Genomic DNA, 24,416 nt, shown 5'->3' on the forward strand with positions numbered 1-24,416 from the left:
ACAGTGAGGAAATCTGGCAGGAAGCTTTCGTAGTTGACCCTTTAACTCTATGTATTTTGAATTTTACTCTGTGTTTCAGGAAGAATGTGATGATCTGAGAGAGAAGGTGAAAAAAGGCCTGCTTAAAAAGCCTACAATTGTAAGTATTTTTTTTTTGCAGTTTGATATAGGAGTGTCAAATGAGTGGGTATTTTGGGGGGGTCAAAAAGGGCTGAGTCAATAAATGGGCGAGTCATTTGGCTCGCCCTAAAGTAACTTGGGTTGAGATGGGTTGGGTCAAGTTGGGCTAAATTTTGGGTCATAGTCTAACCTGCCCAACATTTACCAAGCTTTAATAAATTTGTATTATTTTTTTATGAATTATTTAATTATCAAATAAGACTTTTTCTCTTTTATTATGATCATGTTTAACATATCAAACAAAAAAAAAATTATTTTAAAGATATTTTAACAAAATTACTCATGGATCAATTTGGGCTAAATATTAGCCCAACTTTAGAAGGGTTGAAATGAGTTGGGTCAAGATGGGCCGAGTACAACAAATCGGCGGGTCAATGACCAGCCCAACCTTGGACAGTTTGGGCGGGTCAAATGGGTTTGGGCTCAAATTGCCACCTCTAGACTTTGACATAGCTATCCCACTGAAACATAGTTGGGATATTCCTGGAACATTGAAAGCTTTAATATGTTTAACTATCATATTCCAGCTAATTTTTACCCCAAAAAAAGGATGTGATCTCTCTGTTCGCACTGCTCAGTGCAAGCTCTGGTTTCCCTCTCGGACAACCAATTTCTCATGGATTATTAAGCGTTATAGCTTGTAGTATGGATTACGATAGGGAGCTAGTTTCTCCAGTCTAAAATAATCACTGGCGCACAAGTGAATTCTCAATCTTCCTCTTCTTCTAATCCTTTCCCTTATTGTTGTTGATGGAAAATGGGTCACTACAATGCGAAGAAGGTTGATGCTTAGTTTCTCCAGTCCTGGTCTCTAGCAGTTTAAATATTCCATGTACTTGATATTGTCCTCAGTTTTGTGTCACCAAGTAAAAGTGCCTGGTAGCTGGTCCTTATTACTGTCTTCCATTTCAAATAAAAAGCATGCCTCGCTGAAACCCATTGTACATCTTTCTTTTTGAGTAAACTCTACAGTGCCAACATGTGACTTCCCATCGGCATGGCACATGAATGTTTTTTCCCACAAAAGAGAACAAGATGACTTTAGAATTGCATTAATGGGAAGGTTTTAAGATGGGAGTACAACTGGACATCGAATATGTTCATCTAGAACACCACTTCAGATCAGCCGAGCAACGTGATTCAATAGTGGTTACATGGATTCGTGCACTTCTTGCCCAGTGGGAGGTCATGAGGGAGTCTTCCAGCTTGCGAGTTTACGCAATGCTTCTTTTGTAGTTCCCTTTTTAGTATATGGAGAGTCCTTTTGAATTGTGTGTCACCTCTACTAAATTTTTAAGGTATTAGAAAGCTTGTACTTTTATGTTGGTGTTCTACATATCTGAAAAGATATAAGCGCAAAGCGCAGTGCATCAAGTTTTCCAGTTATAGATTCATCTGAACTCCAATTCTGTTTAGTACTACTGTACTTTTATGTTGGTGTTCTACATATCTGAAAAGATATAAGCGCAAAGCGCAGTGCATCAAGTTTTCCAGTTATAGATTCATCTGAACTCCAATTCTGTTTAGTACTACTGTACTACCATCAAAACTTAGTATCCTTTTTGCAGGTGGAGCTTGAACAGAAGGCTAAAATCCTTCATGAAGACATCACAAAGCATGTATGGTTTCAGTCTTACACTACTAGTTTATACTCCATCAGCATGAGAATACAGAATATGATCCTGTAACACGGATCAAATGTTATAAAATGATTTCAGCTTCCATTTCAGTAACATGAAAATATTCTTCACCTGTTTATTTGTACCTTCAATCAATGTATTTGCGGAACATATGAATATCTGATGCCACCCACCTTTAAAATTATTTGGTTCTTCTCTTTCCTTTTTACTGTCAGAGGATTGCTCGAGAGCTGGATTTGTTGAAGAAACTCATTGACCGGGCAAATGAGAAAGGATGGAGATATGAATATCCTTTTTTCTTTTTCTTTTTTGGTGACTAAATTATTATGTGACTATCTGTGGATCACCAATTTTAGCGCCTCTTCCTTCTCATTTGTGTCTGTATATTGTTGTATCACTGTTCTTCATCCTGGTCTATTCTGCAAAGAAAGGGAAGTGTTTCCTTAACCCCTTTGGTCTTTACACTTTTCCAGCATTTGGGGAGAAAAAAGCTCCTACAGCAACCTTCATACCTGCCATCTGTGCTACAGAATATTCCGGGAGTGATTCCTGAGGAAGTAGAGCTTGAAGCTCTGGCTAAGGACGAAAGCGACGGTAATCAGATGAAGCAATGCTCAGATAAGACCACCTCTCCAAAGCAGAATATTCCGGGAGTGATTCCTGAGGAAGTAGAGCTTGAAGCTCTGGATAAGGACAAGAAGGATTGCAGTCAGTTGCAGCAATGCTCGGATGAGATGATCAAAGTTGTCATCTTCAAAGAGGAAGATGGTGCAGCTCGTCAACCCTCTCCTTCAAAACTTCAGTAGCTCGTCAAAGATGCATCTATCAGTTGCAGATATTACCTTGGTATATTAGTTGCTAGAAAGGTTTTTCAGTTCTAGCTTTGTTTTCTATATTATAGCCAGTTAGACTTTTTCCAGACTGCTCTAGCTATAAGAAAAGCCGGATGAACTCGTTGTAAACTTTTTGGGCTTGGAACTTTTGGGTCTTCCCTGTTGTGCACACTGAAAAACGGGGAAAATTTTTCAAGTAGGCATATTAATGTGGAAAATCATCTAAGTGGTGATATGAATTACCTTTAGATTTGGCATCCTTTTCTCAGAAAAAAGACAAACCAGTGTTGTGCATATTCTGCAGAAGGAAAACTGAAAGTAGTGTGTTAAGAGTAGTCTCATCAGTTACTGTGAATGTGATCTGAACATGTCAAAACATTCCCTCCAAATAAGAGTAACTGGCTAAGAATATGGTAAGTGTTTAATCACAGAATTAAGTCAAGAGAATGGTATTGACAAGAGATTGCTAAGCTATGTTACGTATAAACTTGAGGAGTAGAAGGTGTTGGGGTGTAGCAAGTTGGAGAATAGCATCTAAGGTTGGGGTTAGAGGCAGATCCAAGATTTAATGTTTATGGGTTCCTGCAACGACGTAGCGTAAATTTTCAATAGTAATTGGGTTCATATTCAAACATTTATAGATATTTAGTGAATTTTTGGAACACATTTACACTGTTTGGACAAAAGCTACTAGGTTCGCGTGAACCCGGAGGCCGCAAGCTGGATTCTCCCCTGGTTGTGGTGGAATGGTTTGGATTCACTCCACCCTAAATTAAAAGTTTGGGAATAAAAAATTCTTGGTAGGGAGTTTTACACTCTTAGTTGACCTATCTTGTGCGAATTCGAATTAATCTGTCCAACCAACGCTAGAGCTAAGGTTCAATTGAATCACCTTTGTTTGAAAATTATACTGTGCAAGTAACGTAAAAAATAAAATTTATTTTTATATAGAAAAAATCACATTATTAGGAATCCTGGTTTTTCCACTGGGTTCCATAGATATCACCATTCACAGTAACTAATGAGGCTATTCTAATATGTTTTCTATTTGTACGGTGCATGGTATAATCTCCTTTCATGTAGTAATGAAAAGCTATGGAGCGTGTGTAAGTTGATATTAGGTAGAAGTTAAAGAAAACACACAACTTTGAATCAACGCGTGCAATTCCAATTCGTAAGTTGTTAGGAGATCTTCGAATTATTACCTAAGTTTAATTATTGTTCGTTCTCGTTTTTATTCCCACATATAATAAATTCAAAAGTTAGACACAACGATAAACTCGGCTACTAATCTTCGCATTTTGTTCACTTAACCATTTGTTGTTTGGACCTAACTTTATCTCTAAAAATAATATTTCTAAAATTCAACTTGTAGTGGCGAAAAGATTAAAGACTTTATTGGCTTTACAAATGGAAGTGCCTAATTAGGCTAAATATTTTGTTCGTAGAACAAACTAAGAAATAAATAGTCAAACTTTCAGATGTTGGCTTTCGAAAGAGAAAATTAAATTTTGTTTGGATAACTTGTTCTAGTTTTTCTAAGGAAAAGTAAACGTTTGGATGTTTGTTTTCTAATACATAAAGTAAAGCAAAAGTTGCAAGACAATAATTTATCCAAGCTTTCAAGTGACCCCGTATATTACAAGAAAATCAAATACTATTAGATGTTATGAAATACAAGCAATATAGCAAAAACTATGTAATTAAAATTATAATAGAAGAGAATAATAATAGTAAAAAGGAACGTTTCTTTCTTTTGTTTCAAAAAGTATCTTCTTTAAGTTCATCAATGAACCTATTTATAGATACTATTGCATTGTTACATATAAATTCCTAAATCTAGTTATGAGTCTCAAAATCAACAAAAATCTAGACATGAAGACAAACCTAAGATATGGCAAGATTTCCAAATCTCAAGTTGAACATCCACCTTCTATGCAAGTGGATTTATAACACTCCTCTTGGATGTCCATTCAAAAAATAATAGTGCCTCGTTAAAATCTTACTAAGAAAAATCCAGTAGGAAAAAAGTTTAGTGAAAAAAAGAGAGTACACCATCTTGTAATATCTTGTAATACGCAATGAGAGCTGCCTCATTAAAAACCTTACCATGAAAACCCAATTGGGACAAAACCTTGGTCAAGGAAAAAAGAGTGCAACGCGTATTTCTCTCCTGATAAATATTCTATTTGATATCTCGGAGACGACGCATTCCAATCCTATATCTCAACTTCTCAAATGTTGATGTCGGAATGCAAATCTGCTACATTATCACTTGAACCAACTTGTTGAACATCTACTTCACCATTCTTTTGAAGATCATGCGTGAATTTGTTTTTAGTGAAATGTGCTTTAATATATCCCCATTAATATATTCTCCTTTTAGTTGAGTTATACATGCAACATTATCTTCATACAATATTATTGGCATATCATTTCCCCATGAAAGACCACATATCTCCTGGATATGTCGAGTTACTGATATTAACAAAACACATTCTCGGCTCACTTCATGAATAGCCATTATTTCTACATGATTTGAAGAAGTAGCAACCATCATTTGTTTTATTGAACACCATGATATGGCAGTAACTCCACATGTGAATAAATAGCCTGTTTGAGATCCACCCTTATGTGGATCTGACAAATATCCTGTATCTGCATAACCAATCAGTTGTGACATGGATTCATTTGAATAAAATAATCCCATATCAATGGTCCCTCGGAGATATCTGAATAGATGCTTAATACCATTCCAATGTCTTCGTGTTGGGGAAGAACTAAATCTTGATAACAAGCTTATGGGGAAAGCTATATCTGGTCGAGAATTATTAGTATGATACATTAATGCTCCAATTACACTAAAATATGGTATTTCAGCACCTAAAAGCTCTTCATCATTTTCATGAGGGCAAAATGGATCTTTATTTATATCAAACGATCTCACAACCATCGGGTACTCAATGGATGTGCTTTATCCATATAAAAGCGCTTTAAAATATTTTTAGCGTATATTGATTGATGGACAAGACTCTACTAGTGGGATTCCACTGGATCGTTGTTATTGTTATTGTTAATTGATGGACAAATATTCCATTTTTCAAATACTCAGTTTGTAATCCAAGATAAAATTTTATCTTTCCAAGATATTTCATTTCAAATCCATTCTTCAAACATTCTACTGGCTTTGAAGCTATTCAGGAGTTCCAATGATATTCAAGTCATCAACGTACACAGATATTAAGACAAACTTAGATCTAGTCCTTTTATAAAAGCAAAGGACAAATGTCATTCTTGTACTCTTCTTTCAGTAGGTATTTGCTAAGGCGATTATACCACATGCGTCCTGATTGCTTCAATCCGTATAAGAATTTCTGAAGCCTTATTGAATAAGTTTCTCGTGTATCTTTATATGTTCAGGCACTTTGAATCCTTCAGGGATTTTCATAAAAATTTCGTTGTGCAATGAGCCATATAAATAGGTTGTGACAACATCGATAAGACGCATATCCAATTTTTCACGTACTGCCAGACTAATAAGATAACCAGAATGTGATTGCATCCACCACAGGAGAATATGTCTCCATAAAATCAATGCAAGCTCGTTGCGAAAATCCCTGTGCCATAAGTGGAGCTTTGTATCTTACGACTTTATTTTTTTTATTTCTTTTTCGCACAAAAATCTATTTGTACCCCACGGGCTTCACACCTTCTAGTGTTCAGGCTATAGGTCTAAAAACTTTACGTTTTTCAAGTGAAGTCAATTATACTTGGATAACATTTTTTCATTTTGGCCAATCATTTCTTCTTTTACATTCATCGGCAGATTTAGGTTCAAGATCTTTATCTTGTTGCATTATTTCAACAATATTATAAGCAAAAATATTGTCGACAACTATATCATTTTGATTCCATCTTTTTCCATTTGATACATAATTTATTGATATCTCTTCATTTTTATTATTTTTAGGTACCTACCTCCCCTGCGGTTTTATCCATTGTTATGTCTCGTGGCTCTTCTTGAGTAACTAGCTCCATATTATGACCATCTTGATCATTTATTATTTTTTCTTTTCGAGAATTTTTATCTTTGGAACCGATTGGTCTACCACGTTTTAATTGTGTCTTAGACTCATTTGCTTTAACAGATTGTCCTACTAGGACATCAATTCGAATATGATCATTTGCAGCTAGATTATGCGGTTTGGTAACTCGTGGAAGGTTAGTAAATGCATCATTTTGCATATAAATGATCTTTTGAACTTCTTTTTCGCATTGATTTGTACGGGAATCTAAATAGAGATAATACATTCCAATCTATCTCTTATTCAGGTTGTTTACTTTCTCCCTCTAATGTTGGAAAATTTGATTCATCAAAATGACAATCTACAAAACTGGTCGTAAACAATCTCCTGTCATAAGCTCCAGATATTTGATAATAGAAGGAGATTCATAACCAATATATATTCCCAACCTTTTTGGGGACCTGATAAATGGTCAAAGTGCATGATTTTGAGTGTACTTTCATCTCATTTGTCATGTGAGTTGCGGGAGATTACATGATTTTTGAAGTGAATTATATTTATTACGTATTTTTTATTTGTAGAAGTGAGCTTGGATGATAATGGACCAAAAGATATCAAATTATTGTAAAAAGGAGAAAAGTGGGCACAAAATAACGAAGTCAAGCAAAGGCACAGATCACTTTGCGAAATAGAAGAATTTCACAAGTTGAATCCGCATCCATGGGTGCGAGACGCGCGAAGGCAGGCGCGCCCTCCAGCTCTCCTATCCGATTTTGGGTTGTATTGGATGGCCCTCCACCCTACCTAGGTCATATAAATACATCCTAAAACATAACCTTAAGGGGAAGCTGCCACTCTAGAGAGCAGACACTAGTGGAGGGTTACACAATATCTTTGAAGGCAAGAACAAGTAAGGAGCAAGACAGAAGATTCGGAAACGAGTTTTTATCTTTCTTCTTCCCTTTTATATTATTGGTGATGAATTCTTATATTATAGTTGTGCAAACAATTATGAGTAGCTAAAATCTTTATTCTAGGGTTTGATGGAACCTCTTGGAGGATATATTTTTATTGTGTTTAATATAAGTTTGCCATTGGATTTTCTCTACTTATTCAACTACGTGATTATTGTGGTTGATTGAAGGGCCCTCAATTGGCTATGCCTATTTAGTGTGTATTACTTGAAAAATGGTACATATTTAGGTAGTTGTTTAACAACATCACTCTTAACGTATATGAGAGATCAATACAGAGGGTTTAAAGGTGAGATTAGAAATAACGAAACCTTGGTGTGAACTAATGCTAGCTAGCGTAGTTCTGAAAAATACATGTAGTTTATTGTTATAGTTGCTCGGAAGAGAATTATGACACCTAAAGTAATCACAATCAGTAGAGAATATCTAGGTGAATTTATAGGAGACACATCGGGGTGGATTCCAATAAGAAGGAAAATCGTAACCCTAGACCTTTCCAATCTTGTCTACAATATTTGCTTTGTTAGTAATAAAATTACAGCTTTTTAATTACCTTGGTTTTAGTTAGTAACACTCAACTCATTATTCCATATTTCTGGAAGTTAATTACTTGAATTCTTGCTAAACTAGCAGTTGTGATTAGTAGGTTAATTCCTTGTAAGATTCGACTCCGGACTTGTAAACCATATTATATTTGCAACGACCGCTTATTCCTTTTTATAAGGCATCATTGGGCGTGATCAGGACTCATCTTTGTGCGTTGTGGTGGAGCAATTGGAACATATATCGCACATCTAAAAATTCTTAGATGGAAAATATTTGGCTCTTGACCTAAAGCCAATTGTAATAGGGAGACTTCATGATAACTTGTTGGCCTTATGTGCAGCAGTGCTGCTGCATGCAAAAAATAGCACGTCCACACACTGAAAGGGAAAGTTTTGTCCTCATTAGCAATGGTCTAGCTATTAATTGGAAGCGTTTAATCAACGATTCTACTAGACCATTTTGAGTATAAATATGAGCAACCGGATGCTCAACTTTTATTCTAGTGGCCATACAATAATCAATAAAGGCTTGAGATGTAAATTCACCAGCATTATCAAGACGAATTGTCTTAATAGCATAATCTGGAAATTGCGCTCTTAACCTTATTATTTGTGCTAACAATCTCACAAATATCATATTGCGAGTTGGCAATAAGCACATGTGTGACCATCTTGTAGATGCGCCTATCAAGACCACAAAATACTTGAATGGTTCACATCGAGGATGTATAGACGCACATATATCATCATGTATACGTTCCAGAACTGTCGGGGATTCAATCCGAACTTTAGTTGCTGATGGTTTGATAACCAATTTTCCTTGAGAACAAGCAACACAAGAGAATTCCTTAAATTGAAGAATCTTCTTGTTCTTCAATGTGTGCCCATTTGAATTCTCTATTATTATACGCATCATATTAGAACCGGGATGGCCAAATCGGTCATGACAAATGATAAAATTATTAGAAGTAGTAAACCTTTTGTTTATTATGGCGTGTGATTCAACCACACCAATATTTGTGTGGTACAACCCAGAAAAAAATGTGGGTAATTTTTCACGCACACATTTGTTTCCTTCTTTTGTTGTAGTATATAAAGATATTCAACATTTCCTTTGTTAAAGGCCTTAACATGGTAGCCATTTTGGTGAATAGCTTTGAAATTCAACAAGTTTCTTTGAGACTTACTACAATATAATGCATTATTAATAGCTAATATCGTTCCTCCAGGTAGTAATAAGGTCGCTCTTCCAAAGCTCTCAATTAAATTTGTACTACCAGATATTTTATTAACATATGCCTTTTTCATAACCAAACTAGAGAAGAATTCTTTTCTCTTAATATTGTGTGAGTTGTAGTACTATCCAAAAGGCATAAATCTTCATTACTCATCGTGGATCAAATTGAAGACTCGAGAATTTTACTTTTTTCACAAATAAACAAAAAATACATCATAAGAAATATAAAAGACTATCAATAAAAGAAACATTAAGAAATTACAGTAGGAATGTAGAAACTATCATATATGATGCTTTAGAAAAGTACACTAAGAAGAAGAAAAAACTACTTGAGGACATAATATAAAAATACCAACTTTTCTTTAAGTTTTTATCCCCTAGTAAGATGATCACTTCTTCAATCAATATCCTCAAAGAAGTCTCCAACTTCTAAATGAGTAATATTTTCAAGGCCTCCAAAATCATCATCTTTATATGCAGCATTTCCCTCAACGTCATCATATTTGTTAGAGGGACCTACGTCATCATCATTATTTTGAAAAGTCAAGTGTGCCTCCACATTGTTCTCTTTTATTTGAATGGAAGCTTGATAGAATTTAACAAAATGGTCGGGTGTACGACATACATGTGCCCAATAGCCTTTCATACCACATCGGTGGCAAATATTTTCTCTGCCTTTTAAAGGATTATTTTGAGGACCCTTATTGTTCTCCTATTTATTTCCATGATGATGATAATTATTTTTTCCCCTGTCATGTCCATGTCCACGACCATGGGTACGGCCACAATAATTATTTTGCCTTCTTTCAAACTTTTATTCCCTGCTACCAAATTCACTTCGAGAAATGGTGTATGTCCAGTGAGACGAGCTTCATGATTTTTCATTAAAGGAGTATTATGTTTCTCAGCCATCACGAGGCATGAGGATTAATTCAGAATATTTCTTTAAACCTTTTTCCCGGTATTGTTGTTGCAATATCATATTTGAGGCATGAAAAGTAGAAAGAGTCTTTTCTAGTAAGTCCTCATCGTATTCTGGGCCGGAGCAATGAACCTATTTGAAGTGGCCCATTTTGTACTAGAGAAGCCTATGTATGAACAAGGATTAATTTGACTTCCCCATCTATTTATACTCTTTTCACATAGGGAAATATGAAATTCAGACTCATGTGACAAGCCAAGGCCCTGAAAAAGTAACTAATGAAATATCGCATTTAGAAGCCCATTTACTCCGCAATTTAGATAAAAATGGAATTGTGATGCTGGGATCTTGGGTAGAGACGGGTGATATTTTAGTAGGTAAATTAACACCCCAGGTCGTGAATTGGGTAGTTATCCTGAATACAACAGAATTATATTCACTTACGGTTTTAAAATCTTGTAACAGTAAGTGAATCCATTCATACTTAGCTCTTGGAAATATTGTTGCCTTAAGATGGTCATATCGTTCCTTCAAACTGCTCCATAATTCAAATGGATCTTTCAGGTTAAATATTCAGTCTTTGCCCCTTCATCAAGATGATGACGAAGGAAAATCATAACATTTGCTTTAACCTGTCCTGATGCTTCATTTCCTTGTATAATAGTATTTTCAAGAGCTTTTGCAGCAAGATGAATTTCAGCATCAAAGACCCATGATAAATAATTATTTTCGAAGATGTCAAGTGCCACAAATTCAAGCTTTGATAAGTTCAACATAGCGAACTTGGACTCTTGTGCTGATAACGTGTTATGAAATAAAAGCAATATAGCAAGAACTATATAATTAAGATTAATAATAGAAGAGAATGATAATAGTAGAAAGGAATGTTTCTTTCTTTTGTTTCAAAAAGTGTCTTCTTTAGGTTCACGAATGAACCTATTTATAGATACTATTGCATTGTTACATATAACTTCCTAAATCTAGTTATGAGTCTCAAAATCAACAAAAATATAGACATGAAGACAAATCTAAGATATGGCAAGATTTCCAAATCTCAAGTTGGACATCCACCTTCTATGCAAGTGGATTTATAACATTAGGAAATGGAATTTTTACATTCATATGTCATATAGTAAACTATATTACCTTCAATGTTTAAGGTTTGATATAATTACATTTAGTATACCTAATTACTAATTTTATACCATAATGTGTTTTAACGGTACATTAATTGTACCGTATATTCCTCCTAAATTAATGGTACCGTATATTCCTCCAAATTCCCCCCCCCCCCACGTTTCTCTCTCCCAAACCCACACCCTCACCCACGTATCACCCCACACCCACGTTTCAAACCCATTATTTCCTCTACTAAAACCAGAGAAACATATGTAACCCCCACCATTAATGTCCAATTTTAAGTTTTTTCTTCTACAACCATTCAAAATTGAAGTCAAATCTTCAAAATTCACACACACATTTACCTTCAACTTCAAATTTTCTCAATGAAGAAGAACAAACCTTCAAAGCACAGCTCTAAAAAAGTTAGAGAAGCTGATATTCCTTCTTTCAATTTGAGTGTATTATCACCACATTCACCCAAAAAGCAAGGGAAATCTACACATGCAATTGTAGATATGAAGCATAGTCTTTCTCCGTGTCAAATCAGGACTGAAGCTAGAACTAAACAAAAACATGATTTCGATGCTGGAGAATCTTCGAGGCCAATCAAACAAGCGGAAAGGAAACGAAAAGAGATATTATTCGATAATGATTTTGTAGAAGATGTGCCTATCAGTAATCCTGGAAAGAAAGCGAAGGTGTCTCCCAGTTCAAAATCTCCCAAAAGGAAGAAAAATTCAAAAAAAGCCCCTAGTGTTAAATCTCCTAAAAATGTTCGAAAACAGTTATTGGTGAAGGTAAAAATTTAGCAATTTCTTCACTAGTTATTTCGTTTGTTTTAGTTGTTAAAAATCTACATAATCTATGTTGTTTCTGCTTTGTAGATTTTTTGTAGAAATTTTGTATATAAATTGAAAATGTATCTATGCTTTTTAAGCACTGAATTAATATAAGATTATTTGTCTTCATTTTGAAGATTAATTGTAGTTTTATTGATCTGTTTAAAATTGTTGATATTTTGTATATTTTTTGAAGTTATTTTGTAGATAAATTGCAAATGTATCTATATTTTTTAAGCACTGTATTAATGTGAGATTATATTTAGTGATTGTGCAGAATGGAAATTTTTTGCATCCCATAATGTTGATTATGAGGTGCTTAGATTCCAGACATTATGTGACCCTAGCATTCCTAGCTAAATTAAAGAGTTTTTGTCTCCAAATGGTTTGAAGCTATTCAAGAAGACATGCTTTGGTTATTTACTGTCATTTCCCAATTTATGCATACAAAATCAAGCTATTCATCTGCTTATGAAGTATGAATTGAATTCGTCCAATGCTTCCTATTTTTCAGCTGAGTTAAAAGGTGAGAGGTTAAATTTTGGATTGAGAGAGTTTGCATTAATAACTGGTCTTAGATATCATACCGAGGTGACAGACTTTGGTTACACTCCAAATTATGTTAGTAAGATAATGAGCAGTTACTTTCCAAACAAGGTAAAAGTGGAGAAGACATACCTAAAATAGATTGTAACCAACAAAAGTTGGGTAAATGATGAGGATGCAGTAAAGTTATGTATTCTATATCTCATAGAATTCTTCATTTGTCCTTCAGAGAGAGACCATATTGGGTTGGTAGATCATTTTAGGTTTTATTTGGTGGAATCTGGTTAGTACGAGACATTTCCATGGGGTATTCAGTCTTACAAACAGTTGATTGAATCAGTTAGGCACAAGCTAAATCCTTTCGTTCATTCTTATCTCATTTGAGGATTCCCACTAGCCATGCAAGTATGGTTGTATGAGTGTTGTTCCTCCGTCAACACTGATATAGCTACAAGAATTTCTATTCCAATCCCTCGCATACTTAACTGGTCAGCTAGTAAGGGTCAGATTTGGTTAGCTGCAATTGAAGACAGAATGATCAAGCTTGAATGGATGAAGGTAAATGGTTTTTATTTATGATTATACAATTTACCTACAAAATATCTACAATTTGTATACATATTCTGCCTTAATCAAACTAATTTATTTTTTTCCTCATTCAGCTCACCAACATAAATGAATCACCTGAAGAGCTTTTAGTGATGTCTTTGCCTGATAAAGTTGAGTACATAATTGAAGAGGTTGAGCATGTTTCTGAGGATCCCAAAGTTGATGCTCCTTCATTGGAACCCAAAGAATCAATTGTAGCTTGGGAAATGTTAAAAGCAATGTTAAGAAAATGTCCACACCACAATATTCCTGAACATATGCAATTATATATTTTTTATCACGGGGTAAAACCCTCTTCTAGAAATGTGATAGGTGCAGCTGCAGGAGGTTCAGTAATGGGAAAAACAACAGAGGAAGCATTGCAATTGTTGAATGAAATTTCTGAGAATTCCATCCAATGGCCATCTGAGCGTATAATTATCAAGAAGGCCGCTACAGTAAATCAGGTTGATGCTTTAAATACACTAACACAACAAATTGTTTCTTTGGCACAAAAGTTTGAAACTTTTCAGGTGAATACACAACAACCAAGCCAATCTGAGGCTTGTGACATGTGTGGAGGAAATCATCAGAACCATGAATGTCAAGCAACCAATCACAATGATGAACATGTCAATGTCATCGGTTACAAGCAGTATCCTTTTGGAAGTCCAATGGCACAGAAATATCCAGGATTTCAATGGAGCAATCCAAATGGTGCAGAGAACTCTCAAAGTTTCCAGAAGCAACAAATACAAAGTCCACCCGGATATCAACAAGCTGGGCCCTATCAGCAAAGGCCTCAACAAGCTCATTCAAGTCTTGATGATCTTCTGTATAAATATATTAAGGTCACTAATGAAAAGATGGAGAGCAAAAATTCATCCCTCAAAAATCTGGAAATACAGTTGAGCCAATTGGCAGCTCTTGTTTCAGAAAAGATTTAAGGTCCTTTACCAAGCAATACAGAAAAAAAACCCAAAAGAGCACCTTAAGGCCATCACCTTATGGTCAGGTAAGGAGCTTGATGAACCCTATACAAACCAGTCAGAACAACAGGTAAACAACAGTAAGAATGTTGAAATACCCTCTAAACCATCTGAAAAGAATAAAGTCAAGAAAAAAGAAGAAAAAAATATTGAAAAATTGACTCCTCTCCCTGTGACTATTCCCTTTCCACAAAAATGAAAAGAGAAAAGCTTGACAACCAATTTGCAAAATTTTTGGAGATTTTAAAACAAATTCACATCGTTATTCCTTTTACTGATGTTTTGTTACAAATGCCTTCATATGCCAAATTTTTAAAGGAAATTTTGTCAAATAAAAGAAAATTAGAAGAAGTTTTTGTGATAATGATTATGGAAAAATGCAGTGCTATACTTCAAAATAAGCTACTACAAAAACTTGGTGATCCAGGCAGTTTTACAATTCCATGCACTTTGGGAGAAGTATATTTTGAAAAAGCACTTTGGGATTCTGGAGCTTCAATAAATTTAATGTCATTTTCTATATTTAAAAAGTTAGATCTTGGTGAAATAAAAGACACAAGTATTTCTCTTCAGTTTGCAGATCAAAATACTAAGAAACCTAAGGGAATAATTGAAAATGTACTCGTAAGAGTAAATAAGTTTGTTTTCCCTATAGATTTTATAGTACTTGAAATGAAAGAATGTCCTAATGAACCAATAATTTTAGGTAGACCATTTCTTGCTACAGGAAGAGCAATTATAGATGTTCATCAAGGACAATTAATTTTAAGAGTTGATGAAGAAAGAGTCATATTTGATATGCAAAAGATACTAAGATATTCGGGAGATGAAACATCATCTTCATGTTTTTCAATTTACATGATTAGTTATCTTACAAATGAATTCAAAGATGATCAATTAATTCCAGATTCAATGGAAAGATGCTTGATCAAATCAGGCACCACAAAGGACGATGATCCCACCATCAGAAGAGAAGCTGAAATATTGGACAAAGATTCAGAAGAAGAAGAGATGAAATCCGAACAAGTTCAATCAAAAATTGAACTCAAAACTCTCCCTTCTCATTTAAAATATGTTTATCTTGAGCAAGAATTATTTCCAGTAATTATTTCATCTTCTCTTATTGCAGAACAAGAAAATAGTTTGATTAAAGTATTGAAAGCACACAAAGGATCATTGGGGTGGACTGTAGAAGATATTAAAGGGATTCGCCCGGCTATTTGTACACATAGAATCCTCATGGAGGATATCTACAAGCCAATAGTCCAGCCGCAAAGAAGATTGAATCCAGCAATGCAGGAAGTAGTGAAAAGAGAGATCGTAAAGCTGTTAGCAACATGTATTATATACCCCATTTCTGACAGCCCGTGGGTAAGTCCCATTCAGGTAGTACCAAAGAAAGGAGGAATGACAGTTATAAAAAATAAAAATAATGAGCTTATACCTACTAGGACTATTACAGGATGGAGAGTCTGTATTGATTACAGACGTCTCAATGCTGTCACTAGAAAAGATCATTTTCCTTTGCCATTTATTGATCAAATGTTGGAAAGAGTTGCCAGATATGGTTTTTACTGTTTTCTTGATAGCTATTCAGGATATAATCAGATACCAATTGCACTAGAAGATCAAGATAAGACAATCTTCACATGCCCTCATGGAACATATGCCTATAGGAGAATACCATTTGATCTATGCAACGCCCCTGCTACATTTCAGCGTTGCATGTCGGCAATTTTTGCTGACATGATTGACAAATTTCTTGAAATTTTTATGGATGATTTTATACTATTTGGAAAAACATATAAGGATTGTCTTAACCATTTGACCTTAGTTATTAAAAGATGTGAAGAAACAAACTTAGTTCTTAATTGGGAAGAATGTCATTTTATGGTTACGAAAGGAATTATTTTAGGACATAAAATCACTGCTAAAGGGATAGAAGTTGATAAGGCAAAAATTAATCTTATAGCAGGATTACCCCCTCCCACAACTGTTAAAGGAATTAGAAGCTTTCTAGGTCATGCGGGTTTTTACAAACGATTCATAAAAGACTTCTCAAAGATTTCAAAACCGCTGACTAACCTCTTGATGAAAGACACTAAGTATGAATTTTCAGGTGACTATGTGAAAGCATTTGAAACCCTTAAGGAAAAGTTATCAACTGCACCTGTAGTTATCTCCCTTGATTGGAACCGACCTTTTGAGGTCATGTAGAATAAATTCTTGGTTTGCAGATATCGCGAATTACTTGGTTGGAAAGTGGATACCGCAAGATTTCTCTTACCAGCAAAGAAAAAAGCTTATACTGATACAAAATATTATCTGTGGGATGAACCTTACTTATTCAAAAATTGTGCAGATAATATCATTAGAAGGTGTGTACCTGAAGAAGAGATGAATAAAATTGTATATCACTGTCATGATGGAGCAATTGGAGGACATTATGCAGCAAATCGAATAGATTTTAAAGTTTTAGAAGCCGAATTCTTCTGGCCCACACTCTTTAAAGATGCCCGAGCATATGTAGCACAATGTGACAGGTGTCAGAGAACATGTAATATCATCAAGAGAGATGAGATGCCACTGCAATCAATACAGGTATGTGAAATATTTGATGTTTGGGGAATAGATTTTATGGGTCTTTTTCCTTCTTCTCACTCTTTCGAATATATCCTTGTGGCTATGGATTACGTTTCAAGATGGGTTGAAGCCATCCCTACAAGAAAGAATGATGCTCGTACAGTGTGTAATTTCTTAGAAAAAATATTTTTATCAGATTTGGCACACCGCGAGTCATCATTAGTGACCAAGGAACTCATTTCATCAATATGCAATTTTCTGCTTTACTGTCAAAATATAATGTGACTCACAAAACAGGAACACCATATCATGCTCAAATTCAAGGGCAAGTTGAGGTTTCCAACCACGAGTTAAAAAGAATTCTTGAAAAAACGGTTGGAATCTCAAGAAAAGACTGGGCTTTAAAATTGGATGATGCATTATGGGCGTACCGAACGGCTTTCAAAACGCCAATTGGAACATCTCCATATAGATTAGTCTTTGGAAAAGCTTGTCAATTAGAACATAAAGATTTTTGGGCAATGAAAGCACTGAACTTTGATTTAACCTCCGCTGGTAAAAAGCGATTTATTCAGGTTAATAAATTGAAAGAACTGAGATTGGGAGCCTATGAAAATGCTAAAAATTTTAAAGAAAAAACAAAAATATGGCATGACAAGTTGATCCGACCAAAGAGTTTCAAAATTGGAGGTCAGGTACTTCTTTACAATAGCCGACTCAGGTTATTCCCAGGAAAATTAAAATCCAAGTGGACGGGTCCTTACAATGTTATAGGTGTTACTCCGTACGGGGCAATTGAAATTCAGAAAATTGGAGGAGACAAGTTTAAGGTAAATGGTCATAGGCTAAAATTGTACTATGGAAGACATTTTGAACAACATCCATTGGTTACTTTGATAGACTGATGAATTCTGCATTAATAAGTCGAGCTGACGATGTTAAACTCAGAACTAAGATACAAAACCCGTAGCCATTGAGGGAGAAGTAGTGGAGCCTCATAAGCCCGACATAGATTTGGATAATTAAATGCTTAGTCAATTGATCTGGTCAATATCCAGGTTATTGTACAACCAGAACATGTCATGAAGACCTCTACAAAAACAGAGTCACCTGTGCAGGAGTAACTCCATGGTGATCGGTATGCCTAAGTAACTGGTTGATTAACCATTTAATGAATCAATTCAAAATGTTGGCACAGGTAAATTAGTTGGTTTATATTTAAACCAGGACCAAATGACTGATAAGGTCTTAAATTAGTCAGTCTATTACATATAAAAACATGTGTTGTCATACACTCTTTCAAGTTTTTTCTTCTCTCTCACTCCCTCCCTCTCTCTATATATATACATATATATATATATATCCATCTTTTATTTTATTCTTAATTGTTGTTCTTGTACAATATTAAAGTTTTAAAGTAAAAGTTTACATATTTTTCAAACATAATTTTTTTCATTTATGTCATATAACTTCCAAGTTTGTGATTTTATTTTTGTGAAGGCAAGAACGAGTATCTCCAAATTTGAAAAAGTGTTGGAATTGAGAAGCATTATGATCTCAACAGGTAGAATCAATAAAATTCTGCTAGAACTTGCCCCAAATGTCTATCAAGGCGAAATTCTAGACAATACTATTTTTAGAATAAAATTAGGCTTTCTTTGATATCCTTTTTAGCCTATCTATTTTCAACCACAAATATTTATATTTTACCTTTTAGCACCCAACTTTGAGCCCAAAAAAAAAAAGAAAAAAAGAAGAGGGATAAACCAAATTTTATTGATACACCATATTGGTTTATCCTACAAAAAGATTCATACTACTCCTTCCGGTTATAGTTGAGAAAAAATGATTATTAAAGCAAACGATGAAGGAATACTTGTAGAGTAAATGTTCTATTTCACTCTAAAAAAAGGGGGAAAAAGAAAACGAAAACAACGTGTATATATCTGTAGAATAAATTCTTGGTTCAAGAAGCTTGAATTTAAGGAATCTATTGAGAGAAATGATGACTTAAGTGATATTAATTATGGAATTGGAGACCGGTACCTTTAGCTCAATCTCTAGAGTTATTTTCTTTGTGTTGAGTTGTACATAGTTACTTTGGTAAAATAGTCAGCTCTCATAATAAAGCTGGATGGAACAAAGTCACTACCAATATATCCCTTTACCTTACCAGCATTAAGCCTATCATTACAAGCCTGAAAAGGTCCTAAATTAATTTTAGAAATTAGTGTTGATTCTACATTAGTGGAGACTGACATGAAGGGTAAGCCTATAGACAAAATTTGAGAAACTCGAAATTGTGATCATAATGTTATCAATCTCAAAAGGTTCATCAAAAGAGAATTTGAAAGTTTTTGGCAAACAAAAGCAGAAGCAGAAACAAGGTATAGATTTGGCGACTTAAAAAACTTATAGGTTTTGAATTTTATGTGAAACTTTATTTTTTTACTTTTCTACTCTACAAGAAAATAATTATTAATAAAATTACTGCCTCGAAGACGAGCAAGGATTCAAGTGCGGGGGAGTTTGATGACTATAAAATATTCATATATTATATACTTAAAAATAAATTATTTTAAATAATATATATATATATATATATATAATATATATATATATATATATATATGTCAATTATCTGTATTTTCTAATAGTATTTTGCAGGAAATAAAAATATCATGATAAAGTAAATAAAGGAATAAAAAGAGAAGCACGACGCATCATGGCAAAAGAACCACGAGGCATCGTGGAACCTTATGAGATTTGATTTCTATAAATAGGATGTTTGTGTTGAAAGGAGGAGGATCATACGTGCCTAATTAGCAAATTTTCTCTAGTTTTTGTCTTTACTTCTCTCATTATCTCTTTCACTTTATCTTGTAGTGTTTGAATTTTCTAAGAGTGTTGATAATATTTTAAGAATATCTTTCTTTGTGAGATTTAAATACTCCATAATGGAGTAATCTTTTTTGTTGGGATAGTTGATGAAGCTAGATATAGTTATAATATTAATCTCAATTTTACTACATGCTTGACCTGAAATTTTCTAATTTTATTTCGATATTGTGCTGGAATATTAGTTTTAATTAATTATTATCACTTCTATCTATTTATTCTCCAAAGTTAGTTGTATGTCAATTTTGTAATTCTCACGAAGGAAAATTAATATAGGATAACTATTGGGTAAAATAATAGAGTGAGAGTAATTCTTTTTAAGTTATCATTCCAAATCTGTAATCTTGCTTACTTCTATTCTAATTCTCACGGAGGAGTTGTAGTTGGCAAGATTATTGATTGTTAGTAGAAAGTAATCGCAAGAGGTTTTTGCTATCTTTTAGCACAATTCATGCAAGAAAATTATTTCAGTTTAATCGTCATGAGTCATATATCAATTGATTTACATAACCTTGCGGAGTTATTAATTGATTATTTCTTAGTGAGCAAAATATAATTGTATTAGCAATAAACAGTTATTCCTAAGAGAAATACATGTAGAAGCTAAGATTTTATTATTATCACGCTATCGAGTGAATTCAGTGATTCCCAACTCTTTTTAAATATAAATCTTCCGAAAGTTATTTTGTTTCAACTTAAGCAATTTAAATTTTCAACAAACAAAACTTCATCAATCTGATTCTCTCAAATAGTAGTAAAAATATTATAAGTTTGTAGCTAGATTCTCCAATCTTTGTGGAACGATTTCATAAACTATACTAGAATTTGACAAAGTACAAGTAGCAAAATCTTATATGCATTGGCCTCGGCCTTAGTATTTTACCTTTTGAAACCACAAATAAGCCCAATACCTCATCCCTCTAGGATTAGTAGTCCCAAGTGTCTTCGGGGCTGATAAGATTGGGGCGGGTAATAACATGCAATAAGTAAACGAGACCATTCTGTGCTTTAATACCTTAACAGGGTGGGAAGGGTAGATATGGATATGATGACCACGCAATAACATCACGTGTAGCCCCTCACTGAGGAGTGATTACCGGATGTTGTGTGGGGTGATCCATATTATTAATAAACCTAGGACCCCCCCTCCCTTCCTTTGTTTTCTTTGTTTCTTTTAAATCTTTTTTTAACCATTTCTTTTAAGAAAATCAACTCTTTTAGTTCCTTTTTCTTACTTTTGTTTATTTGTAACCATTACGTGAAAATCTTCTCTTATTTGAAGCCTTTATTTGCCTATGTGTTATTTTCACTTAAGTCACAACAATAGTTTGGTCGGGAACCACACTAGTGGATCTTGAGGGGTGCCTAACACCTTCCCCTTGGGATAATTTCAAGCCCTTACCCAATCTCTGGTTACTCAAAACAAACCCCTCCTAGTGTCCTAATACACTTTAATCATTAGGTGACGACTCTTCAATTCAAACCCAATTCCCGAAAGGGAACGAGTTGTCCTCCCATATGTCATAAACCCGATTTTCGTGAGAAAAAGGGGGCGCGACAGCGTGGCGACTCTGCTGGGAAACGACTTTTAGGCTTTTACCATTTCAAGCTATTACTATGACTTTACATTTCTTATGTGCTTTATTTGGTTAATACCTTTAAGCATTTAATTCCCTCTTCTACTGCAAAAACTAACTTGTCTCTTGTTTCTTTCCCCTGTTTCTTTCACTGCTTTCCTTTATTGCACTCCTTTATTACTGTTTTAATTTATTGTAATTACTACTTTATGAACGTGCAAATACGTGACAACTTGTTTTAATTATTGCATATGCATGTTTCCAACATCATATTCCACTCGTGCCAAACAAATACCATAGCAATTCTTATAATGAGTGGTTGTTCTCTTTCGATATTATCACCCTTTAAATCCGGCAAAGGCGAATTTGCGGTAAAACCAGTCGATCAATGGTGTAGTCGACTGTTCCGTGCCTTTCTCTCTTGAGTTGTCCGCTCAAGGGTATCAGTCTAAAACCCCGTAGAAACCTTACTCTATTTAAACTGTGCATGCATCATGTTCAAACCTAGCTGAGTCAGTTATATTGTCTACATAATGACTCTTTAAGATAGCATTGTCTAAAGTTCACTGGGTTTCCCAAAACCTCAAACAGACACTATCACGTTGTGTGCATTTATTTGGAGAACTAAATTCTTTTATGTCAATTATTGGTATTTAATAGTCGAGTTTGGTGGGGGGTAAGGGTCTAACCTTTTTGTCTTGCAGAAACATGAGGCACAAAGTCCCCAGATTCGGTATGGTCACAAACATCCACCCAAGGTTGCTAAGCTGGTGGGAGGATCTTCATTCCAGTGATCAGACTCTTGTCCGGAAATACCTAGGAAATCTACCTTCCCTCCTGGAGGTCCAACCCAACAATAAAATCATAGAAGCTGTTACTCTGTTCTGGGATTGTGATAGGTCTGTGTTTCACTTCGGAGAGATTGAGATGACACCCCTGCTAGAGGAAATAGGAGGATTGGTTGGTATACCATGGGAGACCCCGGGTTTCTTAATGCCGAAAAATCACAAGGGTAGAGGTTTTCTCAAAATGATGGGCCTAAAGAAGAATCCAAACTTGACATGTTTGAAGGAGTCCTACATTCCCTTTGATTATTTGTACGAGAGGTACGGTCATAACAAATCCTACCGTACTTATCCGGATGAGTTTGCCCTTACATAGTTGGGGCATATTCAGCGAAGGGTCTTTGTCTTCATGTTCTGCTTCTTGGGGATGATAGTGTTTCCAATGAAGAAAGCAAGGACCCACACCAGGCTAGCCATGGTTACCAAAACTTTGATAGAGGAAATTGGTGGACAACTATTTAGCATAGTGCCCATGATCATCGCAGAGATATACCGAGCCTTGGAAAAGTGTCAACAAGGAGCCCAACACTTTGAGGGCTGCAACTTGCTACTCCAGCTTGTGGCTCATGGAGCATCTTCAAAGGGGTGAATATCGGCAAGAGATTTAGCGCAGAGACTGGGACGATCATATAGCCTTCCATCAACCAAGGCAAATGAACTACATGCCCAACATGTTTGATCAGCCAAAAGATGCCAAGGGGTGGGTAGAGCTATTTGAAAATCTAACTGAGGATCAAATACAATGGATGTTCGAGCGGTTCCCTATTGAAGAGTTCATCGCCCGATCCAGGGACGCACCATTTATGATATTGATCGGTTTGAGAGGAACCTACCATTATGTCCCTCTCCGAGTTATGAGACAAGCTGGTAGGAAGCAGGTTATACCAAGGGTCAACAAGATGAGTCACTTTCGGGCTGACTTCCAAGCTGATAACAGTCCTTATAAGTGCCAAGCTCAGCATATGTAGCATTGCAAGATCATCATGGGAAGAGATACTATCGAACCAGACAGATACCATACTGGCTGCACCCCATACTATTCAGGCTGGCTGGAGGATAATCATAATGGTCTGGGCCAACCCGGGTTTGTTCGAGGTCACAGAATCATCGATGAAAGGGCTGAAGCACAGGTCAAATACAACCAACTGCGCAAGAGGATTCGGGATTGTGAAAGCGAGCACTGTGAGATTTAAGAAGCCCACCAAAAACTGATTGAAGAGTGGAAAGACATGGATGTCAGTGCCAACAAGCGATTAAGATACCTGGAACGAGGTTTAGTGGAGCTAGAAAGGAAGTTTTTCAAGAGGATCGAGGACTGCCAGAATGCTGAAGGAAACGAGGGTGGACACCTAGACAGAGCCTATCTGCTGCTGGGACTTCGCGAGCTGGTGAAGCTATTCGATGGAGCCAAAGATGCTGAGTCTGGGGAAGGTCCTTCTGGGACTAAATAGATAGGAGTTTTCTTTTACTTTATGAAATGTAATAAGGCCAATGGCCACTAATGACATTTTATTCCTTGTTATTTAGTGTCGTTTTGGGATTCGTCTACTTTTTATCAATAAAATGAGGCATTTAGTATTCTAAGTTCTCCAAATCAATTTGTCGCTAGGCCTACCTCGGGCACAATGAGGCTCCCAAATTAGGACGCAATTTACATTCTTGCACTATGTGTTTAAATATCGCAACACTTTCTTATAATCCCCACTGACTTGTTACCTTTTTGTTTTTACTTTTTGTTTATTTACTCCCCTCCCTAAAGGTTAATTCGTGCACTCTAACATCGTCATCATATTCCACAAGATCAAAGGGCCCTCCACCCCACTCCTCCTCCTACTCCTATCAGAAGCAGGAACAAAGGAAAGATGGAAGATTTGAATAACACCAGAAAGGAAAACTCAACTGAACGGGTAGAGGTCACTCATGGTGCTCAGGTCTCCAAAGAAAGTGTGTCTCAACTCGAGCAGAAATTGTTGAAATTTCAGGAGGAACTTGATCATGTCCGGAATCTGGAAAACTTGTCATTTTCCCTCACCACTCCGGATGTCAATTTTCCAAACGCTCAGAACCCCACGC

At 35.3% G+C, this 24,416-nt stretch overlaps 1 protein-coding gene across 2 annotated transcripts in view; it reads left to right on the forward strand.

Moving 5' to 3' along the window:
• Positions 1-2,898, forward strand: part of LOC107811222 (zinc finger CCCH domain-containing protein 19-like) — a 37,577-nt gene extending 34,679 nt beyond the window's left edge. For both annotated transcript variants that reach the window (XM_075217529.1, XM_075217530.1), the window contains exons 7-10: positions 80-139; positions 1,749-1,799; positions 2,036-2,106; positions 2,284-2,898. In XM_075217529.1, coding sequence (XP_075073630.1) covers positions 80-139; positions 1,749-1,799; positions 2,036-2,106; positions 2,284-2,626 — 525 coding nt within the window. In that variant the 3' untranslated portion in view covers positions 2,627-2,898. The remainder of the gene's footprint in view (positions 1-79; positions 140-1,748; positions 1,800-2,035; positions 2,107-2,283) is intronic.
• The last annotated feature ends 21,518 nt before the right edge of the window (positions 2,899-24,416 follow it).

Source organism: Nicotiana tabacum, chromosome 7, assembly GCF_000715075.1.
Source record: "Nicotiana tabacum cultivar K326 chromosome 7, ASM71507v2, whole genome shotgun sequence".
NCBI classification, from domain to species: Eukaryota; Viridiplantae; Streptophyta; class Magnoliopsida; order Solanales; family Solanaceae; genus Nicotiana; species Nicotiana tabacum.